Source organism: Chrysemys picta, chromosome 14, assembly GCF_011386835.1.
Source record: "Chrysemys picta bellii isolate R12L10 chromosome 14, ASM1138683v2, whole genome shotgun sequence".
NCBI lineage: Eukaryota > Metazoa > Chordata > Testudines > Emydidae > Chrysemys > Chrysemys picta.
In genome coordinates, this window is record NC_088804.1 from 11,867,840 (window position 1) to 11,885,043 (window position 17,204).

The 17,204-nt window shown below is 41.2% G+C and overlaps 1 protein-coding gene across 4 annotated transcripts in view; it reads right to left on the reverse strand.

Annotated features, from left to right (window-relative positions):
- The window catches only part of SMPD3 (sphingomyelin phosphodiesterase 3), a 245,056-nt gene that overhangs the window by 17,379 nt on the left and 210,473 nt on the right, over nt 1–17,204 (reverse strand). For all 4 annotated transcript variants that reach the window (XM_065567586.1, XM_065567587.1, XM_065567588.1 and 1 more), the window contains one exon: nt 5,825–5,980. In XM_065567586.1, the coding sequence (XP_065423658.1) occupies nt 5,825–5,980 (156 nt within the window). The remainder of the gene's footprint in view (nt 1–5,824; nt 5,981–17,204) is intronic.

Here is a 17,204-nt window from a genome sequence, read left to right on the forward strand (position 1 = left end):
AACTCACAATTGTAGTCAAGATTCTTATTAACCATGAGTTACATTTTTATAAATTCTCTAAATCTTAGTCCTCAGATTTGACAAAAGCATTTCCTAAATGTCTCCCATTTATCACTAGTTTAATGCTAAATTGACAACTGAAGGAACTGATGCCCCTTATTTATCTTCAAAACAGGTCTGATTGCAGGCAATGGCAATGTGGATTTCCCACCTTGCTTGGGTAATTTACATAACCCCTATCCTGGAGGGACCAGTCTCCATGCCCTTTCCATTTTTAGTCTGCAAGACTGCCAACAGCGTACCAATTAGTGCCAGTTGTAGTGGTGGCACATGTTTGAGGAACTGGGTTAATATCACCAACTCATTTCAACTGGCCCACTGAACAGACTGCAAATGATGACTTTTGGGCACTAATTACCTGGGCTGGATTTGAACTGGTGACCTAAGGGTGAAAGACCTTAGGTCAGTTGAGATTAATGGCATTAAAAATGTTACCTGTATATTTCAAATCCTCCAAAACTGTAAATCATGAAAAATAGGCCACTTTCCTATCCCTGGTCACCTCCACTTCCTTGTTATACTGTCTTGTTGCATCTTGTCTTAATTAGGAGCCTAAACTCTTTAGGGCCAGATTTTTTAAAGGTACTTGGGCACCTAGAGGTGCAGATAGGTGCCTAGTGGAGAATTTTTCAAAATTGCCTAGGCACCTAACTGCATTTTTAGGTGTCTAAATACCTTTTAAAAACCTGTCCCTTACTGTTACTATGCATTGGTACAGCACCCAGCATAATGGAGCCCTAATGTCATTGGAGCTGGTTGGTGCTACTGTATACAATTAGTTGTTAATATCCTATTCTCCACTGCCTGAACTCTCCAAATAATTGCCCCCGCCAACAAAACTCCACTAAGAACAAAGAGTCACTGTTGGAAAATAGAGCACTTTAAAACTGAAGAAAATGTATCAACAACAACAACAACAAAAGATTCACTGCGAACTCCTGCCCATCTGATTTTTGGGAGTAATTAATGGGCCTGATTCTCCATTGCTGTGTACTGATGTAAATTACGACACAATGTAGGTGTTAAATGTTAGGCAGTGCAGAACTACACCCGCTGGCTTCATATTGACAGGACCGATGGTGAGTTGGGTATGTACATAGTCTCTGCAATGCATTTGTTGAAGTTAGAAACTTGTGGTATGACTGCCTCACAAGATGCACTGTTCACGAAACACTTAGGTTACATAACTGACTGAGAAATGATATTTCGTGTTGATATTGTTATCCTGAGTATTAAAGTAGTCCAAATTACAAGCAGCATACCACATGCATTCTCAATGCTTAATTTCTCCAGGAGCATAATTAGTACCAATTTATCTACTTCAAGTCTAATAGCAAATATATGCCTCTAAGATTATTTAATGTAACAACAAAGTAGTACTATTGGCACTGGATGAAGGAGCTAGGAGAATTAAAAGTCAGGGTGTACTATTTATTATAGTAAATCTCGTATCTAGTAGTATTTGCAGGATCAGACCCTCAAACTGAAAATACCAGCACTGCTGTAAATCCAGTAATTTTTTTTTAAAACCTATTAAACTGGCAGCGTCCCTTGATGATTTTCTTCTTTGCAGCACTTCCACCATTTTAGATTTTAGAATTTCTTATCAACAGTTCAAGTTCCTTCTAGGGATCCTTGGAACATTCACAAGTCCCTGCACTTGGAACTAATGATCTCATTTGTCACAGGCTATTGTCAAGGCAACAAAATCCATAAATGTGTATGAAAATGGACACACTCAAAACAAGGGAGGGGGAACTTCTTTGAAGTTTGAGCTAGATGTATCACCTAAGGACGACGTTGCCCTGCATCAACAGAGCAAACCAGACCTGCTTCTACAGGAAAGCAACATCATTCTTGCCAAGGGATGATGTTGTGTGACTATCTCAATTCCAACTAGAAGGGGTCAGAAAAAGGAAACATGTTCAGTCTGTAGCCACATTCGTACTAAACATCCACTGCCCCGCGGCTGTTACAGGCTCTTACGTCATTGTATCTGTTTTGTCCCTAGCTATAGGGCCACAGGATCCCATTCTTGCATTTTGTTCAGTGTATCTTACTGAGCTGAGAACTGATAGCTCCAGTTCAACTATTGCACCCGCATTGTCTCAGCTGCCTTGAAAGTTGCCGTCTTTAGAACCACAAGACGATTCTGGGGCTGAGGCAGTAATAAATTAGCAGAGACATCTTGGAGGAATTGCAGAAAACGAGGTTATTTAAGATTTGACAGGTACGCTTAAATCAAATCCCTCCTCTCTCAGCAGGTTATTGATTTTGTTCAGGTATTTTTATTTAAGGACCAGATGAAATCTGCAATTTTATTTCTTCAAGTTTTGCTCTGTCTCAGGGTTTCAGATGCCTACAAACCTTCATTGGAGAAGCCATGGAAAGGAATAAAATTCTGTGATGATTAATCCACTACCATGCAGCAATTGTTACTATTCATGGCTGAGAGGTACAGCCTAGCCCCTCTCATTGAACCGTTTTTTATCTCGTAGCAAAAGGTTTAAAATATAATAGATTTCCATCACAGTCAGACTACATCAGCCTGACATTAAAGACAGCCTTATAATAAAGTTCCTGATAACTGAGAATTCAATGTACTGATGTTAGAAGTGTGATACCTCTCTAGTACTAGGGTACAAATGACTTGCTGCAAATGCCCTAAAACATGGGGTGACTAAGGAACTTGCGAATGTCAGATGGATTAATGGTATAACTTTCAACAAAGAGAGCTGGATTTTCACAGGAGGAAACAAACTATTCTACAATTTCACAGTTTGTAAAGAAAGCTGGCAAGTCTAAAAATATTCAGTTAATTTTTTTCCTTAAAATCTTCCAGACTCTTTACAGTGCAAAATTGGTAAATACTGTACAAAGATTTAGCACTTAAAAATACAAAACCTACATTTTCGGTCTGAAGTACATTACCTAACAAAGATCTGTGACTTTTAAAATTAAAAACATTCCCCTGCAGAGTTGTGAACATAAACACTGCAGCATTGTTCTAATTTAATGCATGAGAACCAAAAAGTGAGACTGACTATAAATAGAAAATGAAAGTGATCAACTTAATTTCCACTTTCATTTCAAAAGTGCAAAATAGTAAACTGCATTAATAGCAAAAATAAAACAGATTTTCAATGCTTTTAATGATTTTAATTGTTAGCAACACATCTAAGAACAGCTTTTACCTTGTTAGCATCCCCTTTAACAATGGTTACGTTTCAATAATTTAAACCCCTATGCAAACATACCTACAAAAACTCAACCACTGTACTCCAGCTTCACGAGTATAAAAATATATTGTCAACCAAGTAACATCTGACACTTGGCTAAAATGCACATACTATGTTTGCTACATATTGTACAAAAAGATTATTCTAGATCATTCATTGGATGAAATGATCATGTTTACAAACCAGAAAGTTTCTTAATCTCATCAGAGGTCAACACTTTTAAGATTTGGAGCAAAGCTACACAAGTATGTAAATAACTGAATTCTGATTGGATGTATCTGAATTCGGCTAAAATTGATTTACCTCTGAGCTAATAAAGCATAGGGAAATTTTTGCTTTACTAAAACTCTGGTCAACAAATCTTGACTTTCAGCTCTAGAATGTTGATACATAATTCCAGATGCCAAGTCAGAGTGTCTGCCAACTTCATGTTCTGTTCTTCAGATACTTTTCTACTCAACTTCAGGGTTCATTTGAGATTGGAGATGCAATAACTAAATTGACCGTGAGCATTTGATCCAAGGCAGAGTATGATAGGTTATTCATCTCCTGAGAATCCTGGCTGCCAAGTAGTAGCACATGTAAATATGAGACAAGACCAGGCAATGCAGGGGCAGTCAACATTTTGAATTTTTTCATTTGAACAACTATCTATCCAAACCAGATTAATTAACCTCGTCAGTGGTGATTAGCACTATATCGATCTCATCAACAGTTTCAAAAGAAAAGCACATTCAAAGACATGATATGAAAGAATAGTAGTTATTTTGGACTGTACAGGAGATATCTTTTTCTTTGACATAACTGGTACACCCAGCTTCATTAGAGGGGATGGATTCCCTATGGACACTAATATCTCCACTAAGCAAATGGGCCTGAACAGTGACTAAGAATCCATAAACCTGCTGGTCCTAAACTTTAGAGCCCAATCTGAACACTGAAGCTTGAATTTATCTCTAACCTAGCTGACTAAAAGCACAGTATAAACCAATATGCACAATAGAGAACATATTAAGAGACTCACGGTGATCATGATTGTTCCTACCCCTGGTCTCACTGGTTCACACTCTGACGGTCCTAGTGTATCCATCTCTTTGTATGCCTGCATAGTAGCAGTAGCTCAGTCACCGTGCCCTTTCCTCTCAGATGTAGCCCTCTCCATGCCTTTTGCCAGCTCCAGGCTGGACTACCATAATGTGTTCTATTTAGGCTACCATTGGAGGTCATTTGGCTGCTTCAGCAAGAGCATTTTGCAATTACCTGCCTATTTAGTGGGGCACGCACACACGAATATACATCACCTGTGATTTATACTCTGTGCTGGCTTCCAAGCTGCTACTTGGTGGTGGTAGCTAGTATCTATAATGCTGGTTGTCTTAGACAACCCCTCTCCCTATACTTTTCAGATCAGTTGCTTTTCTAGAAAAGCTTCTGTTGTTTGGGCCCAGGTTTAAACTCCTTTGAGCAAGCAGCAAGACATCACTAGTAGACAGCCTTTGGTTCTGAAATTTACGCTCTCCTACAGTCCACCAGAGTCCCGATTCACTTATTTATGGAACATAATGCAAGACTTTTTTTACTTGGAATATTTCTTAATTTTAGAACATAATTTGGAGGGGATCCCAAATTAACAGACAGTAGTGGTAGAAGTAGGGATGGATTTTTTGATTTGTGCCAATTGCTGGTAATAATTGTTCTTTTTAATTTCTGTGGTATGCCCAGCTAGTGTAGTGATGAGCCAGTTGAAATAAATTAACATCCGTTTATGTAACTGCCTATACACATTGTGCAAACACATACACATTAAAAATAACATTTACTGTATCATGTTTGACTTTATCCTAGTGTGTGAGATATTCTTTACTCAGAATTCCACTGCAAATTTAACATCTGTTTGTAGTAAAGGTCTACTTTTAATGGTGTCCTTTGCCCTCCATATATGGAATAAACTTCCAAAAAAATAAGTTAAAAGAATATTAAGGTTGCAAAGTCAAGTCCTTTAAGATAGTAAATGCCAGAATTAAAGTTGCCTTCGGAACATTAATTCAGCCCCCTTGTGCGTATGCATTATGATATAGTTTTTAACTACACAGTTATGTAAGATTTTTTCCACAGGTACCCAGTGATTATATGCCTGTTGATATATATTAGTAACTAGAAAGAAAGGGTATATAGGTGCCATAGTGACAATAAAAGTGCAGAGCAGGTAAGAGCTACCTGTCTGATTCTTTTAGAGTTTGGTGGAGACTGTCAAAGGCACAAATGATAGGACTGCCCTTTGTGCCTTAGAAATTTCCCCTTTAATGAATAGGCATCTCTTAAACATTGGGTTTGCCCACTCAGATTAACAATCTTTACTCCCATTTTTAAAAGTTTTTATAGCAATTTATTCTTATTTAAATGTGATCGCAAGCCATGTACAATTGCAGATCACTGCTCTAAAGCAGTTAGAGGAGACATTACAACATCTTAGTAGCTCACTGTGATGCTACGTATTCAAGAGGAAGGGGAAAAGCTTGTCTCACCAGATGAGCAGTTGTCAAAGTTGAGATCTCCACAGATCACATCAAAAGCCACCAGCTCCTCTGGATTGGCTGTGCTGGAGGAGGAGGTAGATTTTCGGAAATCAGCCAGCCAATCTTGAAGCAGATCAAGTTGCTCACATCGAACTGTAGTGTCTCCTACGGGAAGCACAATGTGAAAAAGCCTGAGTACAAGGAAATGTGCTTAAAACAACATTTAACTTTACAGATAGATACTCAGAATGCTGCATTCCTCTTGTGCAGCTAACAGACGTTGTTAGGGACATAAAGCAAAATACGCAGGAGGGAGATAAAAAGAATAAAAGCACAAAACCACTCCAACCCCTCCTATCCATCCCCTCCCCAAACAAGCCCTTGTATTGCATCTTTTCCCCTACTGCATGGTGTATATTTAAACAATTTGGGGCAAGGAATATCTTACTATTTGTATGTAAAGTGGCTGGTATTGTTTTGGACAGTATAAATAAAATTCATCCTCTGTGCAGAGACCTTGCATGAGGCCTACACACTGCGTAAGTCCTTGACATAAGGTTGAAATGGGACTTAAATAGTTTGTAGACCTTCTGCTGGCTCTCTGCACGGGGTGAATTACACTCTCTTTAAATGTAGTTTTTTATATGTAATTTGTATAATGTTAAGGTTGCAAAGTAAAGCATTCATAAGTTAAGAAGTTCTAGAATTAAGGCTGCATATGCATTATGATACAGTCTTTAATTACATGATCACAAACTATTTTGTCCACAAGACCTCCACTCCATTCAGTGCTCAGAATGGATGGTCAAGATTTCATTTTATACTCATTGTTTGATATGAGGCTAACCATTCAAACCCTCCTCGGACTACAGAATTATAAGTTTCCCCAGGGGCTTTACTATGGCATGCACCACTGTAAACACCATGGATGGAGAAGAGCTATTTAAGCCATATGACAGCGTTGGCACAACAACAAATGACCAGGAATAGGCTGGAAATTAGAAGGTGGTTTCTAAAATCATACTAGTGAGGTTCTGGAACAGCCTTCCAACTTGAGTAGTGGGCGCAAACAACCGAATTAGTTTACCCTAATTGTGAGCTCATCTGTGAAAAGTGAATGAAAATTAATAAAATGTTTCAATAACCTAACAACAAATGTTGGTAGGGAAAGGTGCAAAAAAGAGAGAGACTGAATCAGTCCAAACAAAAAGACCTACTGATGTAATTCAAGGACTGTTATGAGCATGCCAGATAAACAAGAACAATGTGAGCCCAGAAATCAATGAACCAAACTTGGTATCAGAAATTAGGCCTACTGGTGGACAAAATAGTGGGAGGATGGACTATTCCGCCCTTCACTCCCTTTCAGGGTCCTTAAAATAAAAGAGGCTTTGAAATCAAAGTTGTTATAAAGGAAGTGTAGGGGGATAACTGCTGACGAAAAGAAGGGAAAAGAGCAAGCTTCACTATCATGGTTGCCACCTTCATTTATCCTTGAGATCCACTGTAACATCAGTGGGCCTTAGTAGTCTTGATCCCAAGAGCTGTCCTTACCAGACCAAGCTAACAGAGGGACGGATGACATTGCCACCTCCACCAGTTCTGGCTGAATCTTAACTGCCACCAGGAATGAGAGACTGTCACCTGAACCCAGTGTGTCTTTTTCCTTTCCCACCATTTTTCTTCTGTTTCCTATGCTTCTCGTTTTGTCTTCTAATAAGAGTCTGGCTTAGCCGGCCAAGACTGCATATTTTGCAACATTACTGTAAGCCTGTGAGCAGAGAGGGAGATAAAAGCAATCCCCTAAACAGCCTGATGCTGGTATAAATCTGCCAGTTCTTGTAGTGGTTGAAAAGCCTGTATGCTGTGCCCATGTTTTGCCAGCAGTGAAGTTGTAATTGAGAGTAAACACCAGAGAAAGAACCTGCATTTTCTTTCTTCTGCTTTTGTGTGTGTTTTGTCTTGTTTTGCTTTCTAGGAAACAGGATCGAACTTTAACAACAATGGTAGCTCCAGTCCATCTCAATTAACTTCTTTCCCACCCCAAAAGAATACTCTCTAAGAGACTGTTAGACAAGGGGTTTGTTCCTTCTAAAGACTAACTTTAGAGAAAGGGAAAGGGAACAAAGGATGTTGTTAAAATAAAAGCCTTACTTAATATGTTACATTTCAAATGCTTTAACTGTTTTTTCTTCATTTTCTGTATCTTTAATAAAAGGTTTAAAGGATTTTTAACTGTGTTTGCCATAGTATTTAGCAGGCTGAGGTCTCTGTATATAAAACTTTGTTTAAAACTATTTAATGTTGGACAGCCACAGGATCGTATTAACACCTTTGACTCTCTGGGCCCATATATTCCATCTAAATAAATACCAAAGATCATCATCTCCTTTTTCCTATGCCAAGACTGGGTAGGGCCAATGTTATGAGCAGATTCCATTCACGTCTGTTTAGAACCAGGATTTGAGCCTATTGGGGGTTGCTAGGATGGCTTTATATACTGTGCTGGTTCCACTGTCTTCTTGGACATCTCTGGACTCTCTCATTTTCATAGACAATACGTTTGGGTAGTTTTAAGATGAAGCTTGATAAATTTATGAACAGGATTATATGCAGAGGTGAAAGTAAGCCGGTCCGGTCCAGCGTACCGGCAAGAGCCAGTACGCCGTGCCGGACCACACCGGCTTCCGTGGCAGGGATTGAAAGGGCTCAGGGATCACCACCCTGACAGTTAGGAACTTTTTCCTAATATCCAACCTAAACCTCACTTGCTGCAATGAAAGCCCATTGCTTCTTGTCCTATCCTCAGAGGTTAAGAAGAACAATTTTTCTTTCTCCTGCTCTCTCTCCTCCTTTTATGTACTTGAAAACTGTTCTCATGTCCCCTCTCAGTCTTCTCTTTTCCAGACTAAATAAACCCAATGTTTTCAATCTTCCCTCATAGCTCATGTTTTCTAAATCTTGAATCATTTTTGTTGCTCTTCTCTGGACTTTCTCCAATTTGTCCACATCCTTCCTGAAATGTGGTGCCCAGAACTGGACACAATACTCCAGCTGAGGCCTAATCAGCCTATTACTGTCCTGAGACCTCCAGGTGAAGCGGCAATCCAACTGTATGGAAGCCGGAGACATGCGTTCAATTCACAGCTCTGCCAGTGACTCCCTGGGTGACTTTGAACAAGTCACTTAGTCTGACTGTGCCTCTGTTCTCCATCTGTAGGTACGTCTACATTGGAGCTGGAGGCATCACACCCAGCTGGAGGAGACATACGGTGCTAGCTCGGATCAAACTGGAGTGCTAAAAATAGAAGTGTAATGGCATGAGCACCAGGAGGGGCTAATCACCTGAATGCTTATCAAGGGTCTCAGGTGTGATCACACTCAGGATGGCTAGCTCTTTGCACCACTGTGGCTCCATTTCTATTTTTAGCACACTAGCTTGATCAGCGCTAGCACTGGTATGTCTACACAAGCCGGAAATTACACCTCCCTTTTCCAGTGTAAACATACCCCAAATCATGGGGATACTTCCTTTCGTCCACCCTCTGTAAACTCTTTGTACTCTATATGTACAGCTTCTAGCACAGCCTGACTTCACGTGAGGCTTCTATGCCCTACTGGACTTGTTATTAATAATAATTAATATGCCACCAAGAAATAAGGGAACCATTGGCTGGAAACCAAGCGTGCAGCACTACAATAGGCACCTGTCACTTGGAAGTTAACACGGCTTCCAAGCTTTCCGTTTTCTCACATCAGGACATCCAAGGGGACCTCAACAGAACAGCACAAAAGCCACAATCTGGTGGGCAGAGCTCCTAGTGGCTCTGAAGCCCAGCTGGTGCCAGCGGAGGAGGTGGAGAAGGAAGGAAAAGGGGGGAGGGTGGGATGTTTTTTTCTTGTGGTCTCTCTTCAGCAGCATCTTTTCTCCGCGAGCAGCGGCAGCCCGGGGAATGACTCTGCCACAGCCGAGCCGCCGCTCTGCTCCGGGGGCAAGGGGTGACAATTACAAACTACTGTATTCTGTGATTTACTTTCTAGAATCTAAAGTATATCGCAGTATAATCTAAAGTTCTCCTGTGAACTGCCAGCTGTGCAACCCTTCCGTGGCTAGATCATTCTTGTGCTTTCATTTTAAGTACAAATAAATATGTATAACGAATTTAAAAGTATGTAATTAGTAATTTGATATGTCGGGTGGCGCCTTTTTTTATGTGTTCGCTCCCCCTGATGTTAGAACCCGGCTACGCCACTCCTCCCAGCCACAGCCGGTGCCCCAGGGCCTTTGAATCTTGAGAGGCCCCGCCTCTTCCGGTTGAGGCCACACACCCCTCAGGACTCTGGCAATACCAGTAAGTCCTGTAAATTACTTTCACCCCTGATTATATGACACTGTTTCCTGCAATAGCAAAGGACTGCATGAGATGATCCAGGAAGTCCCTTCCAGTCCTATTTAGCATCTGTGTGCTACACAGAAACTGATGGATTTAGCTTCACAACTCCCCTTTTAATGGCAACTGAAGCACAGATGTTAATGTCAAAAATGGGTACCCAATTTGAGAGCCCTGTGGCCTGATTTTTCAGATAATTTATCATTTTCTAAAACTAGCCCTGTGCTACCAATAATACTCCATCCATTCAGCATATCTTTGAAAAATGACGTTCCTCTGGGAAAAAATTGGTGGATCCATACATCTGGACACTCAAAGAAGAAAAAAAATTGTGCTCAGCTTTCACTCCAGTTGGGCATCTCTGGATATTTGTGCATTTTTGACTGATTGGAAACATTTTCTCAGCTGAATAAGATATAGCAGGAATGTCTCTGATCATCCATATTAGCTACTAAACTACTCTAGGGTTTTGGAGTAGAAGAAAGGAACTATACACAAAAGTATATGAGAGTATATTTTACCAAAGGAATACAATAGCTAATCCATCTTGGAGCTCATTGAGAACACTTTTAAAATCATTTATTTTATAGCTCCCAGTAGTATGCCAGCCACTTCTGAGGAAATACACAGAAAACACTGCTGTGTGTTCCAACCTAAATGATAGACTTGATCAATAGATTTTATCAAAATCAAATTTAGTTGTTGTAATTACTTTAAAAAAGCCAGTAAAAGTCCGACTGGTGGGGTGGACGGGTGGGTGAGAGGGAGAAAATTTGTTCCTAAAATAATTATTACTGTATTCTCACTCCCACTTTTGTTCTGTTTGCTACACACAAAATAACAAGCTGTGCATGATACTCGTAACAAATGATGATTATCTTTGATTTTCTGGAACTACAGTGTGAACCCAGTGAGATAGGTGGCTCAGCCTCCAAATGATAAACATGTCAAGGTAAGAAAGAACAATGTTTCTTTCCTTCCACATGAAATGAAGATTTGATTTGAAATGTCATGCTCCGAGTATATGGTGAACAACATGCTCAGAATCACTCGTTATGATGAAATAGCTTGATTTGTATGTTATATTATTCAGTGTTTTAAAATGTCCCAGGCATGTCAAGACTATCTCAGACATCTGCTTTCACTGATCACACGGTATGCAGATGGTGATTGTTTAATACTGAAGGTTATTTATGCTTATAAAATACATATCTGCTTTTTCTCAGCCATATATGGTAAGTAAGCCGTAATGTCAAGATGTTAACTTACGTGCATAAAGGGGACGGGAAAGCTGGGCTTTTCTGGCTTGGGGAAAACACCCACCACCCACTCCTTGGCGTAAGGTTAAGGAAGAGACCTCCTTAGATGCATATCTTGTGAGATCTGCACTGGTAGTCCTGATAAGAACTTCAAGTGTGTGTTTTATAGCATGCAGACCCTATAAGACTTGCAAATGTGTCTGTTACCAGATATTTGCAATGTTGTTGTAGCCATGCTGGTCCCATAGTATTAGAGAGACTAGGTGGGTGAGGTAATATCTTTTATTGGACCAATTTCTGTTGGTTTTGTCTCTTTCGTCAACAGAACTTAGCCTAATATAAGATATTTCCTCACCTCAGTTACCAGATAGGCTTTTCTAATCCCAAAGATGGTGAGCACAGAGAGGGGACAAGTGTTGGTTTATACCCACATCACTGGTTTTTATTAGTGTTCAGAAGGGAAATTAGAGAGCTTGTATATATGCACATTGGTTTATATGTCAGGATATTTGGTAAACACACTGAGCAAGCATGCTTACATTAAGACAGATGGCAAAGGGTGTTTTGAGTTATGCTAACGGTTTTAATGTAAGGAATGTGAGGTTAAGCCTTCAGGATATGTGACTAATGCCTTTGATAATTTGGTAACATATCTTTGAATACTCAATGAAAAATGTGAATCTGAATATCTTCTAAAGGGGACTGTTACTCTCAGCTCAGCCTGGATAACAACGTGCATAACTTAACACCACTAAAGTGTGCAGCTATGTGAAGGGCAGCAAAAGCTCCCCAAGGTGAAAACTCTGACTTATGATTTTATGCCAGTGGGAACATAGTCTAATAGATCAGGGGATGGGGCTCAGGATTATATTCATGGCTCTGCCACTGATTCATTCTGTGGCTTTGGGTACATATACATTGCGCATTAAGCCTAGGCTCGGACTCCGGTTTGAGCCCAAACCTGCCTTCTGTCCACATACAAATCAGTCTGACTCAGCTCAGCAAGCACCCAGGAGCCAGGTCCTATGACCTGGCTAAAGGGAGTGGGTCAGAGTCTAAGTCCCGCTGTGACTCTGGTCCAAGCCCATTTTGCAGTGTGGACACAGGTCAAACTTCAGACCTGAGTCAGAAGGTCTGCGTAGTGCAGTACGGATGCATTAGCATGGCCATCAGACCTGGGTCCAGCAATTGTAAACCTGGTGTGACTGACGACCTCTTGATGCTAACTGCCAGAAGGTGGAGGGATCCATAGGGAGCTAACAACCAGTTAGTACAGGCAAGACTCCCAACTATCAGCCCAGGATGCCTCGAGAAGTGTCACATCCAAGTTAACAATGCAGTGTAGACATACCCTAAATCTACAACAGCTTTGTGACCCCCCCATAACCCGTTTTTGGGTGGGGATTCCCATGGTTAAAACACTCTGAAATTTCAGATGTAAACATCTTAAACTGTGAAATTGATTATTTTTAAAATTCTATGACCGGGAAATTGAGCAAAATAGACTGTGAATTTGGTAGGGTCCTATTTATAACTATACCAGTGGCTAGCTCTCTAGGTGCCTTGTCTGCTGGATTTACTGCAGCCGGTAGGAATTTTTTGCCACTATTTCACCTTCCTCAATGAAGGATTAAAATTGGGCTCTGTCCTCATGGGGACGTTTGTCCTGTAAAGTCTGCCAGCCTACGGTAGTTGTTAAATCATATTTTGCTAACAAAGCCTGATAGTGATAAAGCATTGCAGGTTTGTAGAGGAGAATACCTTTCCTCCTGAAAGGTGGAACCTCTTTGAGCCCTTGTCAGCCAGGGTGGTGCTAGGATGTTGTGACCTTGCTCTTTCCATGGTTGCCTGCCTCAGCAGCAAGTGGACCACTGGGTGGGTGAAAAGGAACTCAGCTCATCTGGCCAGTATGAATTAGTGCCTCTCAACTCTTTTAAGTGTAAGGGCTCAGAAGGCCAAGTATGCCAAACCACTCTGGCTGGCTCGCTCTAAGATTGCCTCACTTCTGAGTGTGCCACCTTACTTGAATCTGAAAGTAACTTGCTGTCTTCTGTAGTAGAGCCTGGTACTGCTTATGGTTGTCCAGCAGAGATGATTAAGATTGAGTGATCATTTCATCTGGAGATGATTTCCTCCTCTTCCTCATAGCCCGTCGATACAGGAGATGTTTTGTGGGAGAGGTGCAGTAGGACTTATGGATGGATTCTGGCACCTGCCATATGGGTCCCACTGGCCTATGAGGGATTGACTGGTTAATGGGGATCCCACGGCATTGGGTACCAGGAGTCCCTGGGAAAGTTGCATCTGGATCTCCTCACCTCCCTGTTAAGACTCATCTGTGAGGAGATGAATGACCGGCCAGAGTGTTTGATTCATCCAAGTTGGAGTTCTACTCTTGCTCCACTAACGGGAACATTGGTACTGGAGGGTGAATGCTCATGCCTGAGGGTTAGCGTGGAGAGGGTTGCTGTATTACCAAAATAGATTCGTCCATCAGTGTGTCAATGTCTCTCAGAAGGGCCGGAAAGGAGAGGGGATTGAGGATAACAGAAAAAGATATCGTCTGGTGAATAAGTATCTGCACATCCTGATGTTTGGGGTATTCCTGCAGTCGGGACTGACCATTCCAATGCGTCCAGAGATGTTGCGGGTGGCCCATCCTTAGAAGGGTGGGCCTGTACCACTGAAGAATCCAGTCCAGCAGTCTTTGATGAAACTGGTGGATGTCAGCCTTTATGTTTAGGTGTCGGTGCCACCAACAGATCTTTTTCTCTTCCACGCTTTACCCTCCTTCTTGGAAGTCTTAAGCAGTCTAAGACTCCTTATGATCCACATGTTAAGGTTCACTGGATTTGGACAGGGCCAGGGAGGGATCTCTCTTCTTAGGAAGAGACCTGGATGCGGATCTGTCCTTGTATTCATGAGAGTGCCTAGACACAGTTTTAAGTCAATGTAACTTACAAAAACTTGAAAAAACCACTGGCAATGTAACTTACATTGTCTTAAGTGGTAGTGTAGACAAGCCGTAGGTCTTTTAGCAGTAGGCAACTTGGACAGATATCTGCTGAACAACTCCCTCCACTCACTCACCTTCTTAATTACATTAATTCTAATGTAAAATAATCTCACTTTTCTTCTGCACATCAAATGGTACCGATGGTCTCTCTGGGCCTGTGGCTTTGCTGCCTTGCAGTCTAGCTGTGCCCTGGGTCCTGAGGAACCGGGGGCCTCAACAGTACCTGACTGAAGAGCTAGTGGTGCTGTGGTAGCTGAGGATCTCTGCTTTTTAGAGAGAGGTTCTCTACCTGGCATGGCAAGCCAGGGGCATATTCTTTCAAGGGCTTATGAGAGGAGTCCTGTGTCTTCTCTTAGATACCCTGGAAGTGTGGGGTTCAGAGGCAGCAGACTTGCTTGGGGACCAACATACGGGGGAGGGTGAGTGTTCCTAGGCCTGGGTCAGAGGTTGAATGTAGAGAGCTCTCCATCATAAGGAGATGAAACTTTCTCCCTGTTTTTTCTGGGTGTTGATTTCCGTGCCAGACAAAAGTTGCATTTTTGAGCAATGTGCAATTCCCCGAGGCAATGGATACAGCAGGAGTGCCCATCGCTGACCGGGATCATCTCCCAGCACAACAGACAGTGCTTGAAGCCAGGAGAACTGGGTATTATCTCCCACTAAGTAGTAGTAACTATCTAATATCTAAATACTATATAGAAAAAAGAAATTTTTTTAAAGAAAACAATCTATATCAAAAGTATTTACTAATTATGGAAAACTACCACTAAGACTAATATCAGTAAGACCAAGAAATTGATTGAGGAAATCTCAATAGGACAACGGCCAGAGCTCCATCAGAACTGAGGGCAGTTCACCCGTGCAGTGCTATATAAAAATGGCACAGGGCACTTAAGACTGACTAACACGCATGCGCGGGATGAACAGACACTGCTATGAGAAATCTCCGATCAAAGGTGCAGGGGGTGCTAGCGCACCTAAAGTGGGGCACTCATGGGGACACTACTTGAAGAAGCCCCATTCCCCACATCTGGGAAACTCAGGTTAACTGATCCCCAGAGGCCAGCCCCATGAAGAATTCCTTCAGGAATGCAGGAAGTCCAGAGCTGCACGACAGCTACTCTACACTGTGTATCTAGCAGCAGGGGGACTATTGGTGGTACTCAGTCTTACCAGACCCAAGCAATCAATAGCTTCTGATGCGAAACTAATGACAACTAAGAATGGAGAAGTCCTGCCAGAATACAGAGTAGCCAACCAAGTAGTCATTCCACAAACCACTCACTTCCTGTTCACTGAAACAGAATTGTCCCAGCAAATCTTAGAATAGGGATGCCAGACTGTAACTAGAAACTGTAATTTCTTTGCCCCCAGGCACGCAATTCTCAGTAACTGTTCAGACTCAGAATCTCTGTGTCTGATTGGCTAACATCATTACTTAACCAGAGTACAGAGATCTGCACTAATTGCTCTACAGTTATGTCTCTACAACTGATTTGGAAAAAGACAAAATCCTCTGTTTTAACTAGTTCCTGCATTCAATATTTTCAAGTTCTTGCCAGCAAGAAAGATGGTCCTAATCCCTCCAACGCCACCATTTACAAGGAAGAGCATGGTGGGAAATACCAAAGAGCAACAAAAACCAAACTGTCAAACCACAGAAAGGGAAATTTTTTTTAAACCTTCTGGGTTCGCTCTCCCACTTCCTCCAGGTCAGCCAGGCCTTTTTGCCCAGAATAAATGGCTTGTTTGTGTTTCTAGTGGAAAATCACAGCTTCTCCTTTCCATTCATTTTTGAAAAGCAATGGGTGAGTTCCTGGCCCCAGTGAAGTCACTAGCAAAGCTCCCATTGATTAATATAAAGCTGGAGAGGAGGGCCTTGGTTATCTGTAGGGAAAAACTATGCTGTTTTTAAAAGGGAAATAAGGTGGTAAAAAACATGGGAGTGGGTGAAGGCTGGTGACAAGTGGGGAACGAATGAAAAGTGAAATGTGGATTTTAAATTTTTTTGTTTTTAATAAAACCTACCCTTTGTCAACTTGGCTCATCTTGATTTTTGTATTTTTCTTTCATTTAAAATATGAATATTTACTTACAATTTGTAATTCAATAATAATAATTTCGGAGTACTGTCTGTTCACTGTGTAATGACCATATCCTGTGCTAAAACTCCTCAGCCTGCATCCTTGAAGATTTAAATGGTTTTTTTTGGTTGATTTGTTCTGCTGTAAACATGTCAACCGGTTAGAGTACATTCAGGACTGTTGTTACCTTGTAAACAGGAAGCATCTTCAAATTAATTAATAATATAGTTTGGAGATCCACTTGTTCACATGAATAGTGACATGAAAACTCCTCCTGGGCCATTAACAACTGAAGTGTTAGTTGTACTTCACTGAAAAAAAATTATCTTTACATTTGCAAGAAGGTCTCTGACTTCAGCCAAGCCAGAAGATGGCCACTTTCCAAACAATAATCCCTGGCACTTCTAAAGCAGCTTTTATCAGTGGATTGCTGAACATTTTACAGGCATGAAAGAACCAACCAAGCTTCATAATCCCCCTGTGAAGTAGGTAGGTAAGAAGTTCAAGCCTCATTAAAGGAACTCTCCATCTACCACTGAAATGCAGCTACTTCTGGAATGGTTCTAAGCAGCAATTTAATAACAGGAACACTATAAAACAGTTCCAGGGCAGTAAATGAAAAAAAATCTATAGCCGGTT